Source organism: Schistocerca americana, chromosome 4 (genome assembly GCF_021461395.2).
Source record: "Schistocerca americana isolate TAMUIC-IGC-003095 chromosome 4, iqSchAmer2.1, whole genome shotgun sequence".
NCBI classification, from domain to species: domain Eukaryota; kingdom Metazoa; phylum Arthropoda; class Insecta; order Orthoptera; family Acrididae; genus Schistocerca; species Schistocerca americana.
In genome coordinates this window covers 407,049,851-407,074,796 of record NC_060122.1, presented here as the reverse complement: position 1 = coordinate 407,074,796, position 24,946 = coordinate 407,049,851, and the positions used below count along the sequence as shown (strand labels likewise).

Here is a 24,946-nt window from a genome sequence, read left to right as displayed (position 1 = left end):
ATGATACCGTGGCGTGGACGGTTAAATTTTAAAGTTTACAATCCGTCGAAAATTACGAAATACGTCATACTCATTCGGATGCTGTGTGATTCGAGTACGGGATACATTTACTCATTCAAGATATATTCCAGTGCTGGATAGCCTTTACCAAAAACAGTGATGAACGAATCGACACATTCTGATTGAATCACCTCTGCATAGATAATTATTAGAATAGTGTAGTACTTGCAGAGAAGTTACCTGAAAAGAAAATTCGAGTTTGTGAAACGATACGGCAAAATAGAGGATTTCCGGAAAACTAAAGCGCGCAAAGTCAATGTGTTTGAAGATTGTCGTCAACGGAAAGGTGATAAGCGGCGGGCGACAAGCCAAGTAATCCGACTTAGCTCTGCCGGCGCCAAGCGAATAAATTTGTACGAGCCGTGCGGACGGCATAGTGTTAAACTGCTGTTACCCCACAAAGGTCCAATGTGGGCTGTAATTATGTATGACAACGAAACTTTGTAGATGTTCTAACACGTTAATGCGGAAGCGACTTCGGATGAAAAGAAAAAAATAAATAAATAATTTGTTAAATGTTTGGCCACCTGGTGCGAATCTGGCGCCGTGAATCTAAGAAAGACATAAAGAAATGTATCCATATGTGATGGGTTAGGATTGTAACGTAGCCAGAAAAAGCTCAAAAATGACTGAGAAAAAATTCATATTGTTGATTTTAGACAAGACAATCACCGGAGGCGTCAACGAGATGTTGTACAAGCTAGGAGTATAACCACATATCTTTTCATGTACGGTACTCATAGTTCATGTGTAAGTTTGGGATGTATGTATAAATATATATGATAGTCCCACAACACACAACTTTTATAAATTGATCCCAATAAAAAGACATGAGCGTGCATATGTAGTGCTTGCACAATGCACAGTGAATATACACTCCTCAACTCAATTAAGTGAGCACTTTTTTTGGAACCGCCTAACTGACTCCCTTTGTTGTTGTTGTTGTGGTCGTCAGTCCTGAGACTGGTTTGATGCAGCTCTCCATGCTACTCTGTCCTGTGCAAGCTTCTTCATCTCCCAGTGCCTACTGCAACCTACATCCTTTTGAATCTGCTTAGTGTATTCACCTCTTGGTCTCCCTCTACGATTTTTACCCTCCACGCTGCCCTCCAATACTAATTTGGTGATCCCTTGATGCCTCAACACATGTCCTACCAACCGATTCCTTCTTCTAGTCAAGTTGTGCCACAAACTTCTCTTCTCCCCAACAATCATATTCAATACTTCCTCATTAGTTATGTGATCTACCCATCTAATCTTCAGCATTCTTCTGTAGCACCAAATTCCAAAAACTTCTATTCTCTTCTTGTCCAAACTAGTTATCGTCCATGTTTCACTTCCATACATGGTCACACTCCATACAAATACTTTCAGAAATGACTTTCTGACACTTAAATCTATATTCGATGTTAACGAATTTCTCTTCTTCAGAAGCGCTTTCCTTGCCATTGCCAGTCTACATTTTATATCCTCTCTACTTCGACCATCATCAGTTATTTTCCTCCCCAAATAGCAAAACTCCTTTACTACTTTGAGTGTCTCATTTCCTAATGTAATTCCCTCAGCATCACCCGACTTACTTCGACTACATTCCATTATCCTCGTTTTGCTTCTGTTGATGGTTATCTTATATCCTCCTTTCAAGACACTATCCATTCCGTTCAACTTCTCTTCCAAGTCCTTTGCTGTCTCTGACAGAATTACAATGTCATCGGCAAACCTCAAAGTTTTTATTACTTCTCCGTGGATTTTAATACCTACACCGAATTTTTCTTTTGTTTCTTTCACTGCTTGCTCAATATACAGATTGAATAACATTGGGGATAGGCTACAACCCTGTCTCACTCCCTTCCCAACCATTGCTTTCCTTTCATGCCCCTCGACTCTTGTAACTGCCATCTGGTTTCTGTACAAATTGTAAATAGCCTTTCGCTCGCTGTATTTTACCCCTGCCACCTTCAGAATTTGAAAGAGAGTATTCCACTCAACATTGTCAAAAGCTTTCTCAAAGTCTACAAATGCTAGAAACGTAGGTTTGCCTTTCCTTAATCTAGCTTCTAAAATAAGTCGTAGGGTCAGTATTGCCTCACGTGTTCCAATATTTCTACGGAATCCAAACTGATCTTCCCCGAGGTTGGCTTCTACCAGTTTTTCCATTCGTCTGTAAAGAATTCGCGTTAGTATTTTGCAGATGTGGCTTATTAAACTGATTGTTCGGTAATTTTCACATTTGTCAACACCTGATTTCTTTGGGATTGGAATTATTATATTCTTCTTGAAGTCTGAAGGTATTTCGCCTGTCTCATACATCTTGCTCACCAGATGGTAGAGTTTCGTCAGGACTGGCTCTCCCAAGGACGTCAGTAGTTCTAATGGAATGTTGTCTACTCCTGGGGTCTTGTTTCGACTCAGATCTTTCAGTGCTCTGTCATACTCTTCACGCAGTATCATATCTCCCATTTCATCTCCTGTCTCCCTTTGCGACCCCAAAATTTGAAATTTAACCCTCTAATAGTGAAAATGCGTGGCACCCTGCGACGTCACACGCGGGTTCAGTGACGCTTGAAACAGCAAGGTGTCGACAGATTCGAAGGAAATACCAGAGCTCAGAAGTTCACGTGAGATGTAAGGTAGGTTGATGATATCGCTTATGCGCCAAATTTCATCACAACTCTGCCCAACGCCACCGTGGACGTGTCACACGATGGGAAATTCGCCACATCACCTCTCACTCACATTTCTTCCCTTCAGATCCGAGACGCCCAGCCCTAAAATCACACAGTTTTTTTGAGAGTGAGCGGGGCAGTCGTTCCAGAGACATCAGCACTCAGAATCTACACGAAAAAGCCTTAGACGGTGGTGTATAAGGCGTCAAACAAACCAACCGTTTCTTTGGGTTGTTGAATCCCGCACAACTGGCGGTCGAAAACGACAGTTCGGAGTGTGACGAGAAACAGGAGAGCTGAAAAAGCATAAGGACCATTTGCTGCTTCGGATCTCATTTATATCTCGTTCAACGATTATGAACCGTTTCTAGTGGCCCCACACCTGTACACCACAGCATGAATTAAGCTCGTAGTGACGACACTCCCTGAATCATTCAGTTCTTCTGTGTCATGTCTATTAGGCTTTTATTGGGCTGCTACTTGCCTGTTAAGGCTTACCCCCAGGTGGCGGAAGCTGTTCACATTCTCCACCACTTTATCTTCAACTGTCCGGTTCGTCTAGACTTCCGTTTTATTGCGCGACGTCTTAAGATCGGTTTTTACTACAACTACAGTAAGATTTTTCAGCGCCATTTTTCCATATTCTTCGTTCTCATGTACCAATACCATTTCATCGGTAAAGGCTAGGCAGTCTGCTATGCTGTCATGTTTTAGTTTACACCTATGGTAGCCATAGTTTTGTTCACCACAATGCTTTTTACATAAAGAAATGAAAATGCTGAATCTATTTAACTGAAAATTAAAATGTTACTTAACAGAGTAGAAAAGTGAGTTAGTTGTTATTACTACTTATCTGACCCAAAGAAAAGAGCGTAAGCTATCTAAACACTTGAGTTCAGCTAGCCTTTTTCTATAGTAAATTTATAATACTTGGATATCACAGTCGTAGTAGATCCGTAGAGCTGAAAGCAAAAAAATAGTGGAACTCGAAGATTTTCTTTTGCTCAGCGCTGTTGCTGGTATTAAACTCCTAGACAGCTGGAACTTCAGATCTTGTTATTGAAGATTTACGACAGACAAGCCGAGGCCACGTAACTAGGTGCTACGTAGTGCCGTCCAGTAAATATTGAATAATGACTTCGGACTGAGAAAAAGCTTTATTATTTAAAGACAGTTCCATTGAAAGCGGATCTACTTCGTTAGTACTGGACTTTCCTCAGGCTATAATCGGCAATCAGTCCTTACTGGAGTCGGCTGTCTATGCAAGTACTTGTAGATTCTTAAACACATCGCTGTCTTCTAAAAATAAAAAAAAGATAAGTCTTCTCACCTTTTACCGAGCGAGGTAGCGCAGTGGCTAGCACACTGGACTCGCATTCGGGAGGACGACGGTTCAATCCCGCGTCCGACCATCCTGATTTAGGTTTTCCGTGATTTCCCTAAATTACTCCAGGCAAATGCCGGGATGGTTCCTTTGAAAGGGCACGGCCGACTTCCTTCCCCTTTCTTCCCCAATCCGATGAGACCGATGACCTCGCTGTCTGGTCTGCTCCCCCCAAAAACCACCAACCAACCAATCTTTTCACCTTTTAACACAAGTTGTTTATTTGAACCTTTTAGTATTATCTTCGACCATTAGCATTTAAATAAACTTCTAGCCTTCAAGAATTCAGTAATTTTTCCACATGATACATAAATTAAAGAGTTTGTACATTGTTCCTCACAGTCGATAACATTTGGCTGACAAATTAATTTCATTTTCGCTGTTGGTGTGCGAAAAGCGCTGGATATTGTTATTAAATCACTTTTTCTACTGAACATTTCATAATGTCACAAAAAACTGTTTGCCGGTCGCACAGCTAATCGTCAGTCACACAGCTGAGCTGCTACACCACCTGCAGTGTCTTACATAACATTACGAGAGTAACGAAGGCAGTTCGGTTTGTGCTCTTCTAATCATTCTCTGCTGAGCTTACTCGCAGTTGCAAACAAGCATGTCGAGTTTAGTGTCCTGTCTGGGAGACGGTGCTGAAATGTTTGCGCTTCCTCGCTGGCGGTTGTTGATGTTCCACGTGATTGAGTAAACCCAGCTGTTCAGACTTACAAAATTTTACATCCGAGATTCCTTACTAATTTGTCGCGTGACAGCGCGCAGCGGCCTCCCAAAATATCTCCGGACAGCGCTGGCGCAGCGTCGCTCCTGCTGGTACCGTTGCAGCTCTGTTTGTACTGTCTGTCAGGTTGGAGGGGATATGTGACGTCTAGTGACGGCACATCTCTGATGGATTGTAGAACAGGTCGGATTTTAAAAGTTGCCGGCCGAGGTGGCCGAGCGGTTGTAGGCGCTACAGTCTGGAACCGCGCGATCGCTGCGGTCGCAGGTTCGAATCCTGCCACGGGCACGGATGTGTGTGATGTCCTTCGGTTAGTTAGGTTTAAGTAGGGGACTGATGACCTCAGAAGTTAAGTCCCATAGTGCTCAGAGCCATTTTTTGTTAAAGTCGGTAATCTGTCCAATAATCCGGGCTGCTGTTAATGGAAAAGGTGTTCATCTGTCGTGGTATGTACACTGCCGAAAAAAAGGTACATCTTTTAAAAAGATCCAATGCATTCAAGCTTTATTCTTACAACAGTGCATACGGAGCACAAGAGATGAATACAGTTACAGCTCAGTAGCACAAGCTCTTCTGAGGTACCAGATATCGAACCATGCTGAAACACCCACATTAATACGTGGTGTAGCCCACGGGCGGCAATGCAGACACTGATTCCACTCAACCTGTTCGCGATGCTCTGTAAGAGTTATTGTCACACGAGTCGCACGACTCACTTGTCGTCCCGTCATATTCCGCACGTGCTCGGTAGGAGATAGTTGCAGAGATAATGCTGGCTAGGGAAACTGCTGCAGCTCTTGCAGAGCACGTTGAGTTTCACGGGCAGTGTGTGGATGGGCGTTATCCTGTTGGAACAATACATCACTTCCTGTTGCAAGAAAGGCAAAAGAACGGGTCTAAAAACATTCTGCACCTACCATAAACACTAAATTTGAACGAGAGTTGTAGCCGTGAGGCCATTGTGTGTTGGAGGAATGCACTCTACAAGAAAGAGCTCACCAGGTCTACGTCGTAGATGCAAACGACCATCGCTTCAGAGCAGGTCGAATCTACTTTCATCGCTGAAGACCACGGCGTGCCTTTCCATCTTCCAAGTGATAACAGAGGTTGAAAATACCGCTTCAGTTGTAAATTTCTTTATTATGAGACGACCGGTTTTGGACTGTTATAAGCCCATCTTCAGGTTTTGTAGTTGCGCTGTGGTCCCCGAGCGCCACGTGTTCCAGGCGTGGTGTGCTGCGCTCATAGGCAGCACATCGCTCCTGGTACACACGGCGCTCGGGGACCACAGCACAGCTACGACACCTGAAGATGGGCTTATAACAGTCCGAAACCGGTCGTATGATAACAAAGAAATTTACAACTGAAGAGGTATTGTCAACCTCTGCTAAAATTCTCAGTTGCGGATGTTCTTCCAACAGTATTGTTTGTTCCAAGTGGCTAGAGGTGTGTATTCCAATACTCCCGGTATTAATAATCGGTTCGCAGCAGTTCATGTTAATGCGTCTGAGATCACAAGCCCTCTTATCTGTGCTGTGGTAGCTGTATGATCCGCCACTGCTGCCCTTACAATACGACGGTCCTGGCAGGTGGCTGTGCTGCGTTGACGTTCAGGATCTCATCTACAGGCGTACGAATGTTCACGTGACCACTGGTGCAGAACGTTCAACTTGTGTGGCAATTCTCGGAAAGAACCATACCGCCACTCGCAAAGGCACAATTTGGCCCCTTTCAGACTCGCTCAGTTGGCTGGAGGAAGCACGAGTCAATTTCAATAGCATAGTTTCCTGCTTGTTTCACACGCATACTGGCCTCTCTGAGCATTCCGTATTAAAGGGGAGACACAGATGGAGGTCTGGTAGCTATAACACTACGCTGTTGAAACTACTATCTACATCTACATCCATACTCCGCAAGCCACCTGGCGGTGTGTGGCGGAGGGTACTTTGAGTACCTCTATTGGTTCTCCCTTCTATTCGAGTCTCGTATTGTTCGTGGAAAGAAAGACTGTCGGTATGCCTCTGTGTGGGCTCTAATCTCACTAATTTTATCCTCATGTTCTCTTCGCGAGATATACGTAGGAGGAAACAATATACTGCTCGACTCCTCGGTGAATGTATGTTCTCGAAACTTCAACAAAAGCCCGTACCGAGCTACTGAGCGTCTCTCCTGCAAAGTCTTCCACTGGAGTTTATCTACCATCTCCGTAACGCTTTAGCGATTGCCAAATGATCCTGTAACGATCCGTTGGATCTTCTCTATCTCCTCTATCAACTCAATCTGGTACGGATCCCACACTGGTGAGCAATATTCAAGCAGTGGGCGAACAAGTGTACTGTAACCTACTTCCATTGTTTTCGGATTGCATTTCCTTAGGACTCTTCCAATGAATCTCAGTCTGGCATCTGCTTTACCGACGATCAACTTTGTATGATTATTCCATTTTAAATCACTCCTAATGCGTACTCCCAGATAATTTATGGAATTAACTGCTTCCAGTTGCTTACCTGCTATATTGCAGCTAAATTGTAAAGGATCTATGTGTACTACTATCCACAGATGCATGTGCTATCATCGGATTTTTCCCGGCGTGTATATTCATCTCCGTTTGAGAGACACAAGTGAGGTGAACGACCGCCAGTGTAGTAACACATGTTCGTCGTCCTGTAGCGCAGAAACCGACGTGAGGTGCTCGGAGATCCCTAGAGATATTGCAGAAATAGCTGCTGCCTATCCAGAATATACAGTGCCGAAGCTGCGGACTCTAATGGAAGCTTGAGACACCTGTCAGTAATTTCCAGGCACTTGGGAGAACGTGACACCTGCACAGAGCGGGCTCGTTGTTTCGCCGTCAGCCGCGACCCGGCAGCCCGTCCGCCTACCTCTACCTGGCTGGCTGCCGCGTGTAATAATGTATTAGCCCGCGCCGCTGGCTGCCGGCCGCCGCAACTAATCCCGTCTTCATTACGCGCGCCACCGCCGCCGCCACCGCCAGCGCCAGCGCCACTGTTTGGTAAGCCGGACCTCCTCCGGGGCAGGTCGCCGCGGCTTTGAATAAGCAGAGAAACACGCCGAGAATGTGCGCGCCGCGGTTGTCCAGAGTTCCTGTTGCATTTACCCGGCGATAAATTAATATTTGATACTGGAAGTGTGTGTGTGTGTGTGTGTGTGTGTGTGTGTGTGTGTGCGCGCGCACACACGACAGTTGTCCGCAAAGTAAGTTACCAACACCCCCGAAATATAGCGAACCATGCTCTGCGAAAGTCGAGTGTACATACGCGAGTCGGTATACAGAGCGATTCAGCTGCCTCTACCGATGTCGTTTTATGCAGCCCACAATTCTGTATCTGACTTTCAAAACCCACGTCCACGATTTTCGTATTCTCTCGCTCACTAAGCGCAAACTATTAGCCTTGCAGAAGAAGGTTAATACGACCTTTCTGTAGAAAATTTAACGAAGCTAAGTTTTGTACTGCGACCGCAGTTTTTGAGTTATTCAAGAAACACGTACAAAAGAAACCTTCAGAGACACCCCCAACTCTCGCGCTCAGCCCCCACCGGTCATGATTTCTAGTATGTTCTTCACCTCACTTCCTCCTATAAGTATACAAAAATTTGCGACTCCACTAATTATTTCCCCATCTTCGACATGTTTTAATCTTGATCGACTGACCTTATTACGCCATCGGCTTAATCGAGCACTTACATCTTGTAAAACTGCGTTTCAGTCAACTTTACCCAACAATTTTGAGAATTTTAACAGCATAAAGCAAAAAATTACATCGTTGTATTCGTCAGGCCTTCTGATTACGAAACTAGTGTTCGGATCGAATTTTCGATGTAATTAGTTTTAGCATAACGTATACAAAAGTCGTTCTTTCTTCATTACCTCCAAAGTCACGTTTAAATTAATGATGTTAACAAAATAGCCGACTGTGTTTGTGGCGTAATAGACCAAATAATGGAGACCAAAAAAGATCGAAAATGAAGAATAGTTCGTGCAGTTTGAAATTTTTGTACAACATACGAGAAATCCTGACTGGTAAGGGATGAGTTTAGGGGGAGACGGGGGGTGAAGATGGGTTTGAAGTTGATTTTTGTACGTTTTCCATGAATAACTCGAAAACGGTGCCCTACAGCGGACACATATCGCAGTACAAAATTTAAATGAATTGAATTTGACACAAAAGTGTCCGGTTCATTTTTTCTGTTGTTTTAATAGGGTGCACATATCGAGCAAGAGAATATGAAAATCTCGCGTGTGGTTTTTGAATGCTACATTTAACATTGCGGGTTGCATAAAAAGTCATTGGTAGGTGCAACTCAATCATCACCGTATGATTATGCACTATTTGTCAAACTTTTCTTCATCAACAGGCTCCACTCATGTAGCTGTTCATTGTTGAGCAGCACGACGGAAAGCTTCGCATACATTGCTCATTGCTGGTAATATAAGTGCACTGTGTTTTTTTCCGAGACTCAGGACAGAAGTAGCGACAATGATAGTAACGAACGTATACCTAAATTTCCCTTCAGAGGTTTTTATTGACACGTTTCTTTTCAATAAGGGTACATACACTATCTGATCTAAAGTATCTGGAAATCGTAATGTAATTCAGAATTGACAGCGAGATTCCATGAGGGGTGAAACCGCCAGTGTTAAACGAAGCGGGGAGTGCTCAGTTGTCACTAAAGAAGAAGTGACAGCAGATATGATAGTTCAGGAGGGCTCGGTGCTTACGATTGTGGACTAATCACTGGATGTCACCTGAGTAACAAATCCGTCAGGGTCAGTTCAACCTTTCTAAAGTTGTTCAGCTCAACTGATGGTGAGGATTTTGTGAGGCCGAAACGCGAAGGAACGACCACAGCTATAGCAAGACCACGCAAACCTTATGTAGAGGCAGACAGGTACTGTAGACAGGGACGAATACAGCGGAAGGAATCACTCCTCAGTTCCAAAGTGCTGCCAGCAGATAATCTAGCAGAATGACTGTGCGTAAGAAGTTAAAACAGTGGGGTGACGGTCAATCAGCTCTTCATAAGCCACGCGTTTCTTTACTCAATGCTAAACGAAGCTTGAGGTGGTGTGATGAGCGATGGCGTGAAGAGAGGTGCCACTAGACAGCGAATGACTGGAATCGAGTGGTTTGGAACGACAACTCACACTTTACCCTGTGACCATCAGTTGGACGAAAGGGGTCAGTTGGACGAAACTCGGTTTTTGTATCCTTCTGACTGGAGGTTTGAGGGACTCCGGCCGTTCACGTATGTAATAAAATGGAACACCTACAGCCGTCCTTTCGATCTTATTTATTGTATGCCCACCAGTGTTGTTGATTCAGTATACCATCTTCAGGCCTTAACTGACGCTGAGATGATTAACTCCAGCTGGTAATCGATAGCTGGAGACACAACATCGTCGTTACGGCCTACGGAAGACAGTTCATAGACGTTGACCACTGATCGAATCGTGTATAATATTGTTGTTAAGCCCCTCAGTGTTAATTAAGGCCTGAAGATGGTGTAATGAATCAAACTCGTAGCCACGTAATAAATAATATCCAATGGTCGGCTGTAGCTGTTCCGTTTTATTACAGAATTTCGGTTTGGCGAATTCTTGGATAACGTTACCTCTCGTCGTTTCTAGTCAGTACAGAGGAGATAGTTTCACGTTATGGGATTGTCTTTCGTGATTAGGGTGGCGTCCCGTTATTGCGCTTAAGAAAATGCTGAATGTGGAGTAATATGAACACATTTTATAGAATTGTGCACAGCGTACAGTAGAGGAAAAGTTTAGAGACGGCGATTGTATTAGCATGACAATGCACCCTGCCGTAAAGCACCTTCTCTAAGAAGACTTCGCTAGAGACTCCAGCGTCCAACATCACTGAATTCTCTGATTTCGGCTCTTGAGCAAGAATGGGCTGCTACTCCTCAATAGACATTCAGACACGTCACTGAAAGTGTCCCCAGCAGTGGTCAAGCCGTCATACAGATGAAGGATGGACGCATCTCATGTTTAAAGATATCCGGACGCTTTTGATCGTACAGCGTATTGGTTCAGATTACGTGACAGCTTCAAAAAGTAGCATCCTGCGACGTCATTAAGTACCTAATACCCGCGTTTCATTCCCTTTTTAAGAAATCTCTTCCGAGAAAATCTGAGTTAATCAAATCGTGCCCTGAGATTCTAAATTTTTAAAAAACATGCATCACGACGCAATATCATTTTCAACTCTAAGTAATACGTTAGAAAACAGTATTGTTGTTAGAACTGTTGAAAATGATACCGTCGCTTTTCTGTGGAATTATTTTTGGCATTGTGTGTAATGCTATAGTGTAGACAAGGAGTTTAGTACCCTACTTACCGAAATTCTAGTATTAGCCCACGTAGGTGAGCTGCAATGTTGTGTAATATTATGAGTGCGTGAACAGTGGATAGTCGGAGTCTTTGAGGTTTTAAGCCACTACTCCAGAAGATATTCAGTGGTTGTCCGTTAAACATGCGACACATACAAAATGGTTCAAATGGCTCTCAGCGCTATGCGACTTAACTTCTGAGGTCATCAGTCGCCTAGAACTTACAACTAAGTAAACCTAACTAACCTAAGGACATCACACACATCCATGCCCGAGGCAGGATTCGAACCTGCGACCGTAGCGGTCGCTCGGTTCCAGACTGTAGCGCCTAGAACCGCACGGTCACTCCGGCCGGCTGCGACACATACATATAATGACTATGCAAGATAAGGGTTATTGTTATCAAACTTGCATCTATCAGATTGTTGGAGGTAAACCAGCATATGTAATCAGAAAAATAAAATTTGGCTAACCTAAGATCAACACAAATCCCTGAGATGGATCACATATTCCTTCAGCATGAAGAATGAAGCACTACAAATCATAGCTTTAAGTATCTGCCGTGAAGCGCCTAATTGCTTCAACACGAATCATCCAAATTAAATATGACTGACGTCCAGCGTTGTAAGTGTCGATGCACAAACGTTTTTCCTCCCTGTGTGTCCCTGATCATTCCCAAGTTGAAATGTATTATTTGAAAAGCCTCATTCTTTAACAAACATTAGAAGAATTATTCAACTAAATCAACATCAGTGGCCCTTTTGAGCAGGTGAAGTATCAGTAACTCAGCTTTTTGTGCGGTATTTAAAACTCAACAACTCTCGACAGGCGAAGTTCATTCAATAAGTTCCCAAAATAAGGATCAAAAAGCACCTCGATTAGACCCATAGGGGTGGCGTGAGACCAGCCGACGAAATAAAGCAATTCAGTTCAAGGAAGAAAGTGCAACCAGAAATATATTTGACACATAGCATATTGAAGAGGATATATAAAATGGCGGCACTCATTTTATTTCCATCTAACTGCAAGTGTAGGGCCTCGATGGAGCTTTTGGATGCATATTAACTCAATCAAGCTTATGCGATTGAGTTCGTGAGCAAACGGATTCTATGATGCTGCTGCAACAGTTTTCCAAATACTTTATAGCAAAAAATTCATTCGTTCTATTGGGGTCAGGAACATGAATCTCTCTGCCTTCCTCGAACAAATTTCTGAAAGATTTTACCTTAAATGACAACGGCCATGAAAGCCTCTAGACTTACAAAACAAAGAACTCTGCTATCTACAGCCTTCTGGATCACACGAAGAAGCAGAACAAGCTGAACCCACACAGTCCACGCTTGCGCAACCTATGATGATTCCTAAAAAGGCTTTCCTCGATCGACATACGCTCATCATACGCGAGACAAAATATGTTCCATAATTGTGAGTTCAATACGACAAGTCTACTGCTCTTGCGCATCTGTCCTCTGACGTACGTGACGACTGCTGTACCACCTTGCTTAGTATAGTATGGAGTTACAAATATAAAGTCAGTCCCCACAGAACCCTCTTGAGAACTAAAAATCTTACTTATAAGGGTTATTATGAGGGATCAAGGTTAGCATTTCTGTGTCAGACATTTTCCGAATAGATCTGGAGTCATACTCTTTGGAAATGTGGTGACATTGATGATACCAACATCAGTACTATGGATAGCGCAAATATACTTTAAATGCGCAGCACACCGATCCACATGAGGGCGAGCATAGGTAATGAATCATTACTACAAATACCTCTTGAACTATTCACTATGTTTCACAGTACTGGTCAACGGTCACCCATTCGCTCCCGGGCCGGAAGTCGGAGTAATTCAGTTCATGTCCCAGATCTGTAGCGAACCGTCGCATGTAAAACCCTCAATCGTCCTATTCTTTGAGTGGTGTTCGTAAGTCTGACGTCATTATCTGGTGTGCCCCACCTTACCAGCATTCTGTTGTTGAGTCAAGATTAAGGGACTTGGGTTCTTGATACGTATCACAGTACAATCAACGAAATGATATGGAAAAGCGTTTCCTGTGCTACTGGTAAATCAGGTTTATCAAAATGTAGGTAATTTATGGAGCAGATTTATTTTTTGATATTAAATACTTTGTACACACTGACAGAGGGAGAGGTGATAGTTACATCTCTTTTCTACCCTGGCTCTAGTTGCTCACTGTTAACCAGGTTACGTGTTGTTCTACTTGTTCACTAAAAATCTCGTTTTGAACATAATAAGAAAAGTGTCATCTACCGTTTCTGCCTCAGTCTCATGAACTACATTACGTGGTTTTATATGAGCAATTCGTGCACTCAGTCGATACATGAAACAGCATGGTCGTACTAACTTGGTGAGACGAGTGGGATTCCTCCATTTGTTGTAAAAGGATAACATGAATTCAAACAGTGACGTACTGAATTCAACCAGTGGTACTTGTCAGCAGTCAACTCCTTTGTTCGATGACAGTGGCGGCGGTTTCGGTTATGTTTGTTGGCTACGGTACCATCTCAGGACCCCGCAAGTCCTCTAGTGGCTTTTTCCGCCCTTATATTCGAATCTGTCACCGGGTCTGTCAGTTCTATTTTTGTCATATTAAGAGATCTGAAATAGGAGCTTTAAACTGTAGGCAGTCTAGTTAGTTCAGGCCTTACCATTTCTGCTCGTAACTGCTCAGTTGTGTCTGGTTCTTGAGTGTCCACCAACTGAGACACTTGCATTGTGCTTTTAGAAAGAGGAAATAAAACTTTGGCATTACCGATTGTTCCCACGGATATTAAACTCTTTTCATCTGATGTCTCAATTTTGAAAGAATACGTGATAGTATCACTCCCTGACAAAGACAAGACACATTGCTTCGTTGATGGAATACTGTTTACTTTGTGTATTCCAGTCATTTAAACCTATACAAGCATTTTTGTTAACCAATTCGTAAACATTAAGTTTACAGAATTTCATGTACAAAACAAAGGCACAGAGTTCCAGGAAATTTTTCTTTAAGTTTTCACTTGATTCCATGTATTCACAGTATTGTTGAGACTAGAGATACTATATGAAGATGCATCACAATTGAACTACAGGTTCACTATTGGGAGCCCTTGACATGTGTCAGCCTATTTTTTGAGGTACAAGATCGGAGAAATTTTTACGATACGAATGCAACATTCTGCATGAGGATCTATTGCGCCAGGTGCTAGAAGCATATTTTATTTATTTAGCTGTAGAGAGAACTATTCCCGTCATAGGATCCCTCTCCTATTTATTTTAGCTCTGAGTTACTGTAAAATATCTGGAATAGTGGTGTATGTACATTATGAACCAACCCACTCGGAAAACTGCCTAGGTTTCATTTCTGAAGTGCTTGTAATAGGATATAGAGACGTCGTCTCACATTCTAATTACAAAAGTATGCATTTGGCTGTGTGCTCTAGAAAGACGGCCGATCAAGGGCTTCATGAAGATGTACAAGACGCCTCCGCAACGACGACGGAAAAAGAGCGTCAGTGGAGCGTGCGACGGCGGGGACGATGACGACGACGACGGCGACGGCTGCTGTACGGAGGCAGCCCTCGTGGGGACTGTGTCAGCGGGCACTGGCCTGGGGGGCGCGCAGCACCGCGGCGGCGGCGGGGGCGGAACCCTGCACAGGCTTCTCGCCTGCAAGGATGCGACCGCCCTCGCGAACTGCAACAGCGTGAGTATCCGGGCTGCCCTGCATTCCACATTCTACTATCCCTGTAATGTGATGTGACCTACCTGAAACTATTGACTTATGAGGATTTAACAGTGTACATTGATATAGTAAGAAGACATCGCGCAAGGCTCGTTACAGAGACCAAGATTCTAATATCTCTATAGTGAAATAACGCAAGAGATTATTTATGGCAATAAAACAAACGTTGCAACGTGTACTGTTGCAATCCGATATCTACGAACATTGTTAGATTGCGGCAGCGAAGAATCTATAGTTGTCTGTACAGTAACCGTTTCGTGAGCAGTCATCTATTATTGAAATTCGAACCTGATATCGTATTATCGACCGCTTTGACACTAATAATAAGTAAGACGCACGATTTGGCAATCTTGAATGTAATCATTGAATTCTTAATCAGGGAACGAATAGAAATTTCGTTGCCAGGACCACCACAAAATATCGTGTATTCACCATATGCTCACTGGACCTATCAGTGTATCGTCTGTTTGCGTAATCAGAGTATAAGCTATATGCACTTGATAATGATATTGTAGTCGAAATTGGACAATCGCACAACAAAGAAATTACCGTTTGAGATGAGATACAGATGTTTTATGCACATAAGTATTTGCTTGTTGTGAAGTTACTAGCAAGACATTTATTGTAACTAAGTCGAACACATACAGGGTGAAAAGTATTTAAACCGACAAACTCTTGGAGATTGTAGGAGACATCAATGCAGATATTTTTCCGTAATGTCATTTTTCCCTATGAGGAGTATTTAAACCAAATTAATTAAATCAACAAACACTTCTCCGTTATTAATGACCAAGAGACAACACATTAACACAACTCAATTTCAGTTACAGTAGATTTCCAAAAATGCCTCCATTGACACTTAAACAAAGGTTACACCATCGGATCATGTTCTGTCTGACATGGGCAAAAACTCCAGGAGTATCCTAAATTGTCCCTGCTGCTGCTACTATCCAGGCAACCAGATCCTCTTCTAATGCAACAGGAGTTGCGTAAACAAGGTTGCGCATCTCTCCCCACACAAAAAGTCCAGAGGGGACATATCTGGGGATCGAGCAGGCCATGGTTCAGGACCACCTTTGCCAATCCACATTTCTGAGAACCGTCTGTGCAGGAATCGACGCATACGACGACTGAAATGTGCCGGCACCCCGTCATATTGGATCCACATGCGTCGTCTTGTAGGGAGCGGGACGTCTTCCAGCAATTCCACCAATGCTCTGCAGAGAAAATTATAATAGTGCCTAGGTAGCAGATACAGCCCAATCAACAGTTCCCAACAACACCGACCCACACATTAACGAAGAACCGCACTTGATGAGCGCTAATAACTGTGGCATGTGGGTTATCCTCACTCCAAACATGCGAATTGTGCATGTTGAAGACTCCATCACGCCCGAACGTTGCTTCATTGGTAAACAATACAGAGGATGGAAATGTAATATGCATTTCACATTGTTCCAGGTTCCACTGCGAAATTGTGCTCTGGGTGGATAATCAACTGGTTCCAGGTTGTGGACACGCTGTAAGTGAAATGGATGTAACAATTGCCCTCGAAGGACTGTTCTTACATTCGTCTGATTCGTCCCCATGTTACGTGCAATTGCACGAGTGCTGATTGAAGGATCCCGCTCCACATGCTACAAGACAGCTTCCTCAAATTGCAGCGTTCTTACCGTGCGTTGGCGTCCCTGTCCAGGTAATCTGCTAAATGACCCGGTCTCACGCAGACGTTGGTACACAGCAGCAAAGGTCGTATGATGCGGGATACGGCGATTAGGATATTGTTGTTGATAAACCCGCTGTGCAGCTCGTCCGTTGTGGTGCGCTACGTAGTACGCACCAACCATATCAGTGTACTCACTCCAGGTGTATCGCCCCATTAGTAAACAGAGAAATGCACTACTACACTGGTGGACAGCAGTTGCCTACAACTGAAGAGCGTAATACGGCCTCCGCCGGTTTAAATAATCCTCATAGGAAAAATGACATTAGGGAAAAATATTTGCTTTGATGTCCCCTACAACCTCCCAGAGTTTGTCGGTTTAAATATTTTTCACCCTGTACAGGCCTCGTGAACGAAGCGAAGGGCGTAAGAAAAGAGCGTAAACACTCTTAGCGCGATCAGTATGACAGCTAATGAAGACCACGTCAGCCACAGTCGTGGAGTTATCCTGTCTGACTGGCTCTCATGTGGTGTCTTTATAAACTGCAAAGAGAGATCAAGAATCTGGTACTGTGAAGAATCCAAGATAGTTCGAACCAGTTGGAAGCATAGATGCTTTAACATCACTTTAGATAATTTAGAAACCGTAAAACGCGGACTCTTGTTATAGTACGCATTGCACATAGTGACTTATATAATAGCTAAAATAGCACGCACTCACGTGTTTTCTACAGTTTGTATTGCAGTAACACCTAAGCTGCTTATGAGGTCACTTGTTATAAACTTTTACTTTGTCACGCAAACGAAAGCAATCAATAAAAAAAGGAAACAGGCAACATCACACTGACGTCAAAAGTAACCTTACATTATATTAACGTGCGTTATGCGATCTTGGGCTATGCATTCGAAAATATTGAAACGGAACTGTCAGCCTGTCTTCCACGTAATTTTGTGTTTTTATAATCTTGTTGATTTATCAAGCTCTGCAGAGGGTCTTATCTCTGCCTACGCTTTCCAATTTCTCCATGCCAGGGAGGAAGATTACGATGAGAACCGAAACAGATTGTGTTTTATTTCCACTTATATTACGTTTACCTTCCAGCATACCATGTACTTGTAACCACCTGTTTCGTTGTTGTCCCCAATGTCGCCTCTGGTCTGTAACGTTCATGATTCCTTTATTTCTTCCACAGTCAGCTGATTTACTGGAAAAGGCAGTGGTGATTAATGTTGAAAATTCGGGTTTTGCTATAGAATTAACGCGACGTGTGCACCGGGAACAGTTTATACAAGAAATGCGTTGCAAAAATATTTCTCATTTATGATTGTCATTCGTTAGAAAGAGACTGAAAACAAATGTCACAGGTGCTGACTTGCAACACTCTGTTGGAAGTGCGTGCTTTATTTGCCGTTGTGTTAGGTGGTAATAAAACACTGGTCTTTGTGATACTAGTTCATAGGGAAAGTCTCTCGTTGTAGTCTTTCATTGATATTCTTTGAGTGGAATCACCTAACAACAGGCGTTACTTCGTTTTTTTTATTTCATACGGAAGTAGTAAACGTCGTTCGCCACATGTGCAAGGGTCGCACTGAATTGTAATTAAATGAGAAATGTCAAGTTCTGATTTCTGAGAATGATGTGTCAATGAGGAAACGCAACGGGAAACTCACGTGTTTCGGTTTTAGCTGAGCTTTCGTAGCATAATCAAAAAATTTTGGTTATCTATATTAAAGAGGAAGCATGATTTAGGTCGACAATAAATTATGTAACAACGGGGTATTTTCAATGGCGTAGAAGATATACTAAGATATTGCTAGTCGTTGCCGTCTGCTGCAAATATTCTGTGTCACACGACACCATAGTTCTCAGTATCTAACAAAATAGCTCGTTAATGATAGAAGAGAGACATTCAGTGTCCATCGACATTATAATCTACGCGGAATCACGTCATCCCATAAAATGCAAGGAATGTTACTTTCGTTCTGTCAACACAGGACGGGACTAAAAAAATAACTTAATATTTTGAAGCACTGGCAGAGCAAATGGGTACGACAGCTCCATAGTCACGCGCCTTGTTGTGTGTGTGTGTGTGTGTGTGTGTGTGTGTGTGTGTGTGTGTGTGTGTGTGTGTGTGAAAATCAAATGAAACTACAAAGGAGGAAGAACTAACAAATTAAATTAGAAACTTAAGTACGTCAGCATGACGTTGCACTGCCTAACATTGACAAAACTGAGAAGTCTTTACGTACTTCAATATTAATACTTGCCTTCAAAAAAGAAAATACCCTATCACAGAACGTTTGCCAAAATAGTTCACGGGAAAAGAATTACGAACTACACTTAGGAATAAATTTAGAGAACACTGTGTATGGAGTGCAGCGATCTAGTGTTATATTTAGGTTAAAATCAACAGGTGAGATAGCAATAATATTTGATTATTTATCGGGTCGGTTTATGTTAAAGTCATCCTCAGAAACCGGTAAATAAAGAAATGTTGTTGCGATCTCGGCAGTGGATTTTAACCTAAATACACTTAGAAATTTTGAGGAAATTGTGACGAAAGCCAAAAACGATGTATTGGAGAGACAGAAAGTGTTTTCAAAGTCCTACGTGTTGCATGTTCTGTAGAACACTCTTACGCATAAAATAAAACCACACCAAGCACACATATGTCAACGTGCAACCGCACACTCTCGAATGTGGACACAAACACAGAGATGGAGAAGCCTGATATATACTGTGCGAGAAGAAAAGAACCAGACAAGGTTTTGGATGAGCAGGAATAGTTTTCACAGAATGCCTGTTTTAAAACATACTATGACATGATTTACTAAATCTAGGATGCCTGGTGTGTGTCTTCCTGCTTCTGTAATCGTAACCAAGGCTGTTTTTCTTGTGACCTCCGCGACCGGCAGGCTGCTTGGACACACGTAATTACCACACTTTACCTTCAACCTAGTGCAGGTGTTTCATCCTTGTGATTACCTTTATTTGTCCAGTAAATATGTACATTGTATAACAATTACATGTAGCAGCTATAAGTGTTTTATGTACTTTTAATCTTTATTTTGTTGGGTTTTACTTCACAGTGTTAACTTAGGCCAAAGCTGCCTATTACTCTATGGGGACACTGGGGTATATTGCCAGCCAGTGATAGTGTGTATACGTGCGTCATGGTGCATTTTGAGCAATCTTAATGTTCTTTTATTAGATATTGTGTCTCTAATGATGTACGTACCTTGTAGATATTTGTCGTATGCGTAGAATTGAAGGTATTCATGCCCACACTGATAAACTATAAAATATGGTACTTCATTGTTTTATGTTAAAGTCGTATTGTTCCTCTGGGTATGAGCGCTGGCACATGCTTTGTCAGCTCTAACAGAAATGACCTACGTAGTTCAATTTCGATTATCAAGGTTGCTCTCTCTCTCTCTCTCTCTCTCTTTCTCTCTCTCTCTCTCTGTCATCGGTCTTCCGTCTGGTTTGATGCAGCCCGGTACAAATTTCTCTCTTTTCCTGCACCAATCTCTCTACATCTCATACTAGCACTTGCACCCTACTTTCTCAATCACTTGCTGCATGTATTCCAATCCCATTCACCCTCTGTCGTTTATTCCCTTAGGTCTTAACACATGTCATATCATCCTGTCCCTTCTTGTAAGCGTCTTCCTTTCTTCACCGAATCTGCGGAGAATCACCTCATTCCTAACTTTATCAGTCAGCCCAATTTTCAAGATTCTTTTGAAGCATCACATCTCAGACTCTTCGAATCTCTTCTGTTCGCGTTTTTTCACTATACATCGTTCTTTTCTGTGCTCCGAACGTGTATTCTCGACAATGTCTTACTAAAATTAAGCCTATTTTCGATACTTTTAGACTTCTCTTGGCCAAGAATTTCCTCTTTGCCCGTGTTAGCCTGCTGTTTACCGCTTCCTTGCTTCGTCTGTCATTAGTTATTATGCTGCCTAGGTACAAGAATTCCTTAACATCGTATGCTTCGTGATCAATTTTGATGTTAAATTACTAGCTGTTCTCATTACTTCTCTCCTAGAACGTTGCAGAGATGTCTCTCTATAACAACCCACTCGCCATGACTCAGTAATATATCTCTTTCCACGAAGCAGTAGGCAGAAGAACAGAGATAGCACGGTATTGTAAGCTGATAGTCTACACATTTGCATAGCTGGCGACATAAGCATTTAAATTTACATTACACAAGTTATTATGTATATATTGCAAAATTTATTGAGGACATTGCTGTAAACAACTCAAAAATATTAACTTATTTATTTTCACTACGAAATTTATGAATTTAAGTAAAACGAATGCCGTAACTTGCAAGGTATATCATTTACATTGAGATCGAATTAATAGTTACACTTTTGCATCAGGCCTGATTACATGAGAGCACATCCCGTAATTGAACTATATCTATGCTCTGATGGCAAAGTGATACTTGCAGTAATTAGAATGAATTGTCTTATAATGGCTTATTTGTATAGTATCATTGTATTTATTTTTATGTTATACGACCACCTTTGTACGATTTAAAGCTTTTCTCTGTTATTGAAATTGGATCTGAAGATCACCTGTCACAAAGATTGAAACCGATAACCCAAATAAAAATAAAACGTGATCCAGACGTTTCTTTCTCTGTAAGTGTTGTCTATCCTTTTGGACAAACAGACAGAACAGAGACCATTTTGATCCAGCAGCCACTATGAATCGACACACAAAGGAATTAACATTATCTGCTAGTGGGAATTGATTTAAATCAGTTGGGAAAGTTGCAAATATGCACTAGACTGTAATTAGAATCTGGATCTCCTGCTTACTGGGCAGATACGCTGATCACTGCGCCATCTTTTTTTGCTGATATTTTGTTTGTTATTGCTCTTTACTTTTGTTCGGAGCGGAAGTCCCATGACACCTGTTCAACTGCATCGCTGACCTATTCACTCAGGTTTATTTTATTTTATTTATTTATTTTTTTTTATTTTTTTTAAATACCGAAAACGGCTAACACTCTGACCGAACACGCTGAGCTACCGTCCCGGCTACGCCATCCGGACACTGTGATCACGGTAGCTGCACGGACTACACTAGCACACATTCCTACACACCCAAATTCTCAACTTATCCGTACATTGCTGATGTAATGCGCCTTGGCCATTGTCCTCATTTCTCGCGGCATTTCACTGATACCTGTAAGAGATCGAGAGTAGTGAACATCCGCACTGAAGTGGTCATTGATCATCCTCGCCTTAATTGTACATCTGTTGTGTCTGTTTTTTCAGACATGCGTGAATAAGTTGAGAAGTTGTGTCTGACAGGAGGTGTGCTAGAGTAGTCCATTCAGTGGCGCTGACTGGTGTGTCTGGGCCGGCCGAAGTGGCCGTGCGGTTAAAGGCGCTGCAGTCTGGAACCGCAAGACCGCTACGGTCGCAGGTTCGAATCCTGCCTCGGGCATGGATGTTTGTGATGTCCTTAGGTTAGTTAGGTTTAACTAGTTCTAAGTTCTAGGGGACTAATGACCTCAGCAGTTGAGTCCCATAGTGCTCAGAGCCATTTTGGTGTGTCTGGATGGCGCAGTGGATAGCCGGCACGGTAGCTCAGCGTGTTCGGTCAGAGGGTTAGCTGCCCTCTGTAATAAAAAACAAAAAAAAAACTGAGTTAATGGATCAACGACGAACTGAAACGGATGTCTTGCGACGTCCACCCCGAGCAGATGAAACGATCGAAAACGATCAAAATGAGATTTAAATAATAATAGCAATAATAATAATAATTTGCAGATGATATGGCCCTACTAGCTGAAACATGGGAAGAAGCCAAAGAACAGATCCTCGAATTACAGAAACAAGCAGAGAAAATAGGCCTTAAAATTTCTTTTGAAAAAACCAAAATAATCACAAATATAAAAAAGCCAATGAAATATCTTAAAGTAAGAGACCAAAAGATCGAAATTGTTAAAGAATTCAAATATCTTGGTGAATGGATTAGCTGGAACGCCCTTGAGAAAAAAGCAATAGAATTAAGAAGAAACAAAGTTGAACTAGCCTTTCAGCTTACTAAAAATACTTATAATAAAAAGTCCCTCTCATGTAATTCAAAAATAAAACATTACAACACTGTCATTAAACCAGAAGCACTATATGCAGCTGAGACATTATCTATCACTAACCATGGCCCAATTGAAAGGCTAGAGATCAAAGAAAGAAAAATATTGAGAAAAATTTTAGGCCCCAAATTTCATAACGACAAACTAATTCATACCAAAAATGAAACACTCTACAAAACCAAAGAAAAACTTTCGGATACAATGAGGAAAAGAAGAATTGAGTTTTATGGGCACATTCTCAGAATGAACCCAAATAGACTTACAAAAAGAATGTTTGACTACTTCAGGAATAAAAAATCCAAACCAAATTGGTTTATCCAAACAGAGAAAGACTTAAGAGAACTATACATCACAGAAAAAATGCTCACAGACAGGACCGCAAAAATGATAAGCAAAGACAGAAAAGAGGGATTCCAGCTCCAAAATAGAAAGAAAAGAACGATTGTCATCTCTGATGAGGAAAGAAAAGCAAGATCAGAAAGAATGAAGCAGTACTGGGCGAAAAGAAAGGCACAGAACACACAGAAGTGATTGATTCAACGTACCCCAAAGTTGGGTGAAACGAAGAAGAAGAAGAATAATAATAATAAGTGGTCAGAGCATCTGCCTAGTAGGCAGGTGACTTGGGTTCGAATCCTGGTCCGGCACAAATTTTTATCTTTCCCCGTTGGTTTATATCACTGCACACTGACGGAAAATGTCATAAATTCATTCGCGTCTGGTTTATTTCTTCATTATGTTGAATGTGATCAGCGTTCCCATCAGGCATTGTATCCGCTATTACACTTCGTTAACGTATTGTACGGTCCACCTTCCGCGCCCCTCGCTGTGTGATCTCTGACTGCGACCTGTGGCAGGTGTCTCCCGGGCTGCGCTCGGCGGCGACGTCTCCGTCGGGCGGCGCCGCGGCGCTGCCGCCGCTGCTGTCCGGACCCGAAGTCGTCACGGCGTCGCACCGCATCCAGGAGAGCTGTATATAGCCACGTCACACACGATCACACACACTGCCCGCTCATCCGAATCAATACTCTTTATATTGTAAATACCAAGACTAATAAAAGCATTAATATGTACGAATACTGTTTGGTGTTTCTTCAGTCACCCAGCCATCCACCCGGCCCTTCGTATTTACGACGCAGAGCGAGGCAACCGGCGTAACAGACGGAGAGGAAGACCTACAGCCTTTTTCCAAGCAATTACGTCAGTAAATTCCTCAGAATTTTATTCTCTTTGGAGCATAATCCTTCGTTTCGGCGAGTCATGAATAACTATGAGAGTAAGCTAATTTTAATGGCGGCGGAAGCAATTTGCCTCCGGGAACAGCTTGGAAATTAAGAGATTACGCGCGAGTGGTGGCTGGCCGAGGCTCTACCACTCGCTGAAAATCGCAAATGTGTAGCGATCGGTTCATTCTCATTCCCTTTCTTTTCTCTTTCGTGCCTTTCTTTCCCTCAGGTAAATGGTTGAAAATTTTACTGCAGCGGAGAGAACTTTGCGGACAAGGTTTGTAGCGTTCCTCAGTAATAATTACTATGTACAATAATATAATTAATTATTAGTTGGGACTGATGACCTCAGCAGTTAAGTCCCATAGTGCTCAGAACCATTTGAACCATTTGAACCAATTATTAGTTAAGTTATATGGTATTGACATACTTAGAATTTCCTAAATGGCTCAAGATACTGAAGACTTTTAGCAAGCGGTAGCATTTAACGGGTGAGTAGTTTGCAGTCTCCTATGCATACCAATTACAAAACAAATTTAAACTTTTTCTGCATCTTGTAGATGGTTGGATTTGCCTAATGTTGGTATGCTGAAGTCACTGGTTTCTTTCAATCACATCACATTTCCTTGATACAGAGCGTAATAAAAAAACAATACATGCCAACATTAACAGAATTAAAACAAACAAGAAATACATATTAATAACTTCACAACTTAATACTGTTTAGTATGTATATACGAACATATCGCCAGTGAAAGTTTTAAATTACGTCGCAACATATTTTCAGCTTAAACGTCCTTTGGTATTCGAAAAACGTGACCACTTTCCCTGAGAAGACTTCAGCAGTAGTCGCTTATCATGTAAGCCTTTCAGTGAAGCTGATAACAGTGTTCCATCGTATGAATGTCTTGATGAATGAGTTCACTCTGCTGAGCGCTTATGGCTCCCAAATTTTCCAGAAATAAATCACGGGGGAC

General features: G+C 42.3%; 1 protein-coding gene across 4 annotated transcripts in view; it reads left to right on the top strand.

The window, feature by feature from the left end:
- LOC124612849 (neural cell adhesion molecule 2) overlaps nt 1-23,820 on the top strand; it is a 609,158-nt gene extending 585,338 nt beyond the window's left edge. Inside the window, exons 13-14 of one of the 4 annotated variants that reach the window (XM_047141276.1) lie at nt 14,654-14,916; nt 23,601-23,820. In XM_047141276.1, the coding sequence (XP_046997232.1) occupies nt 14,654-14,916; nt 23,601-23,723 (386 nt within the window). In that variant the 3' untranslated portion in view covers nt 23,724-23,820. Of the gene's footprint in view, nt 1-14,653; nt 14,917-23,600 lie in introns of those variants that run through there. The other 3 variants (XR_006979578.1, XR_006979577.1, XM_047141278.1) reach the window with 3 other exon arrangements.
- Nucleotides 23,821-24,946: the final 1,126 nt, after the last annotated feature.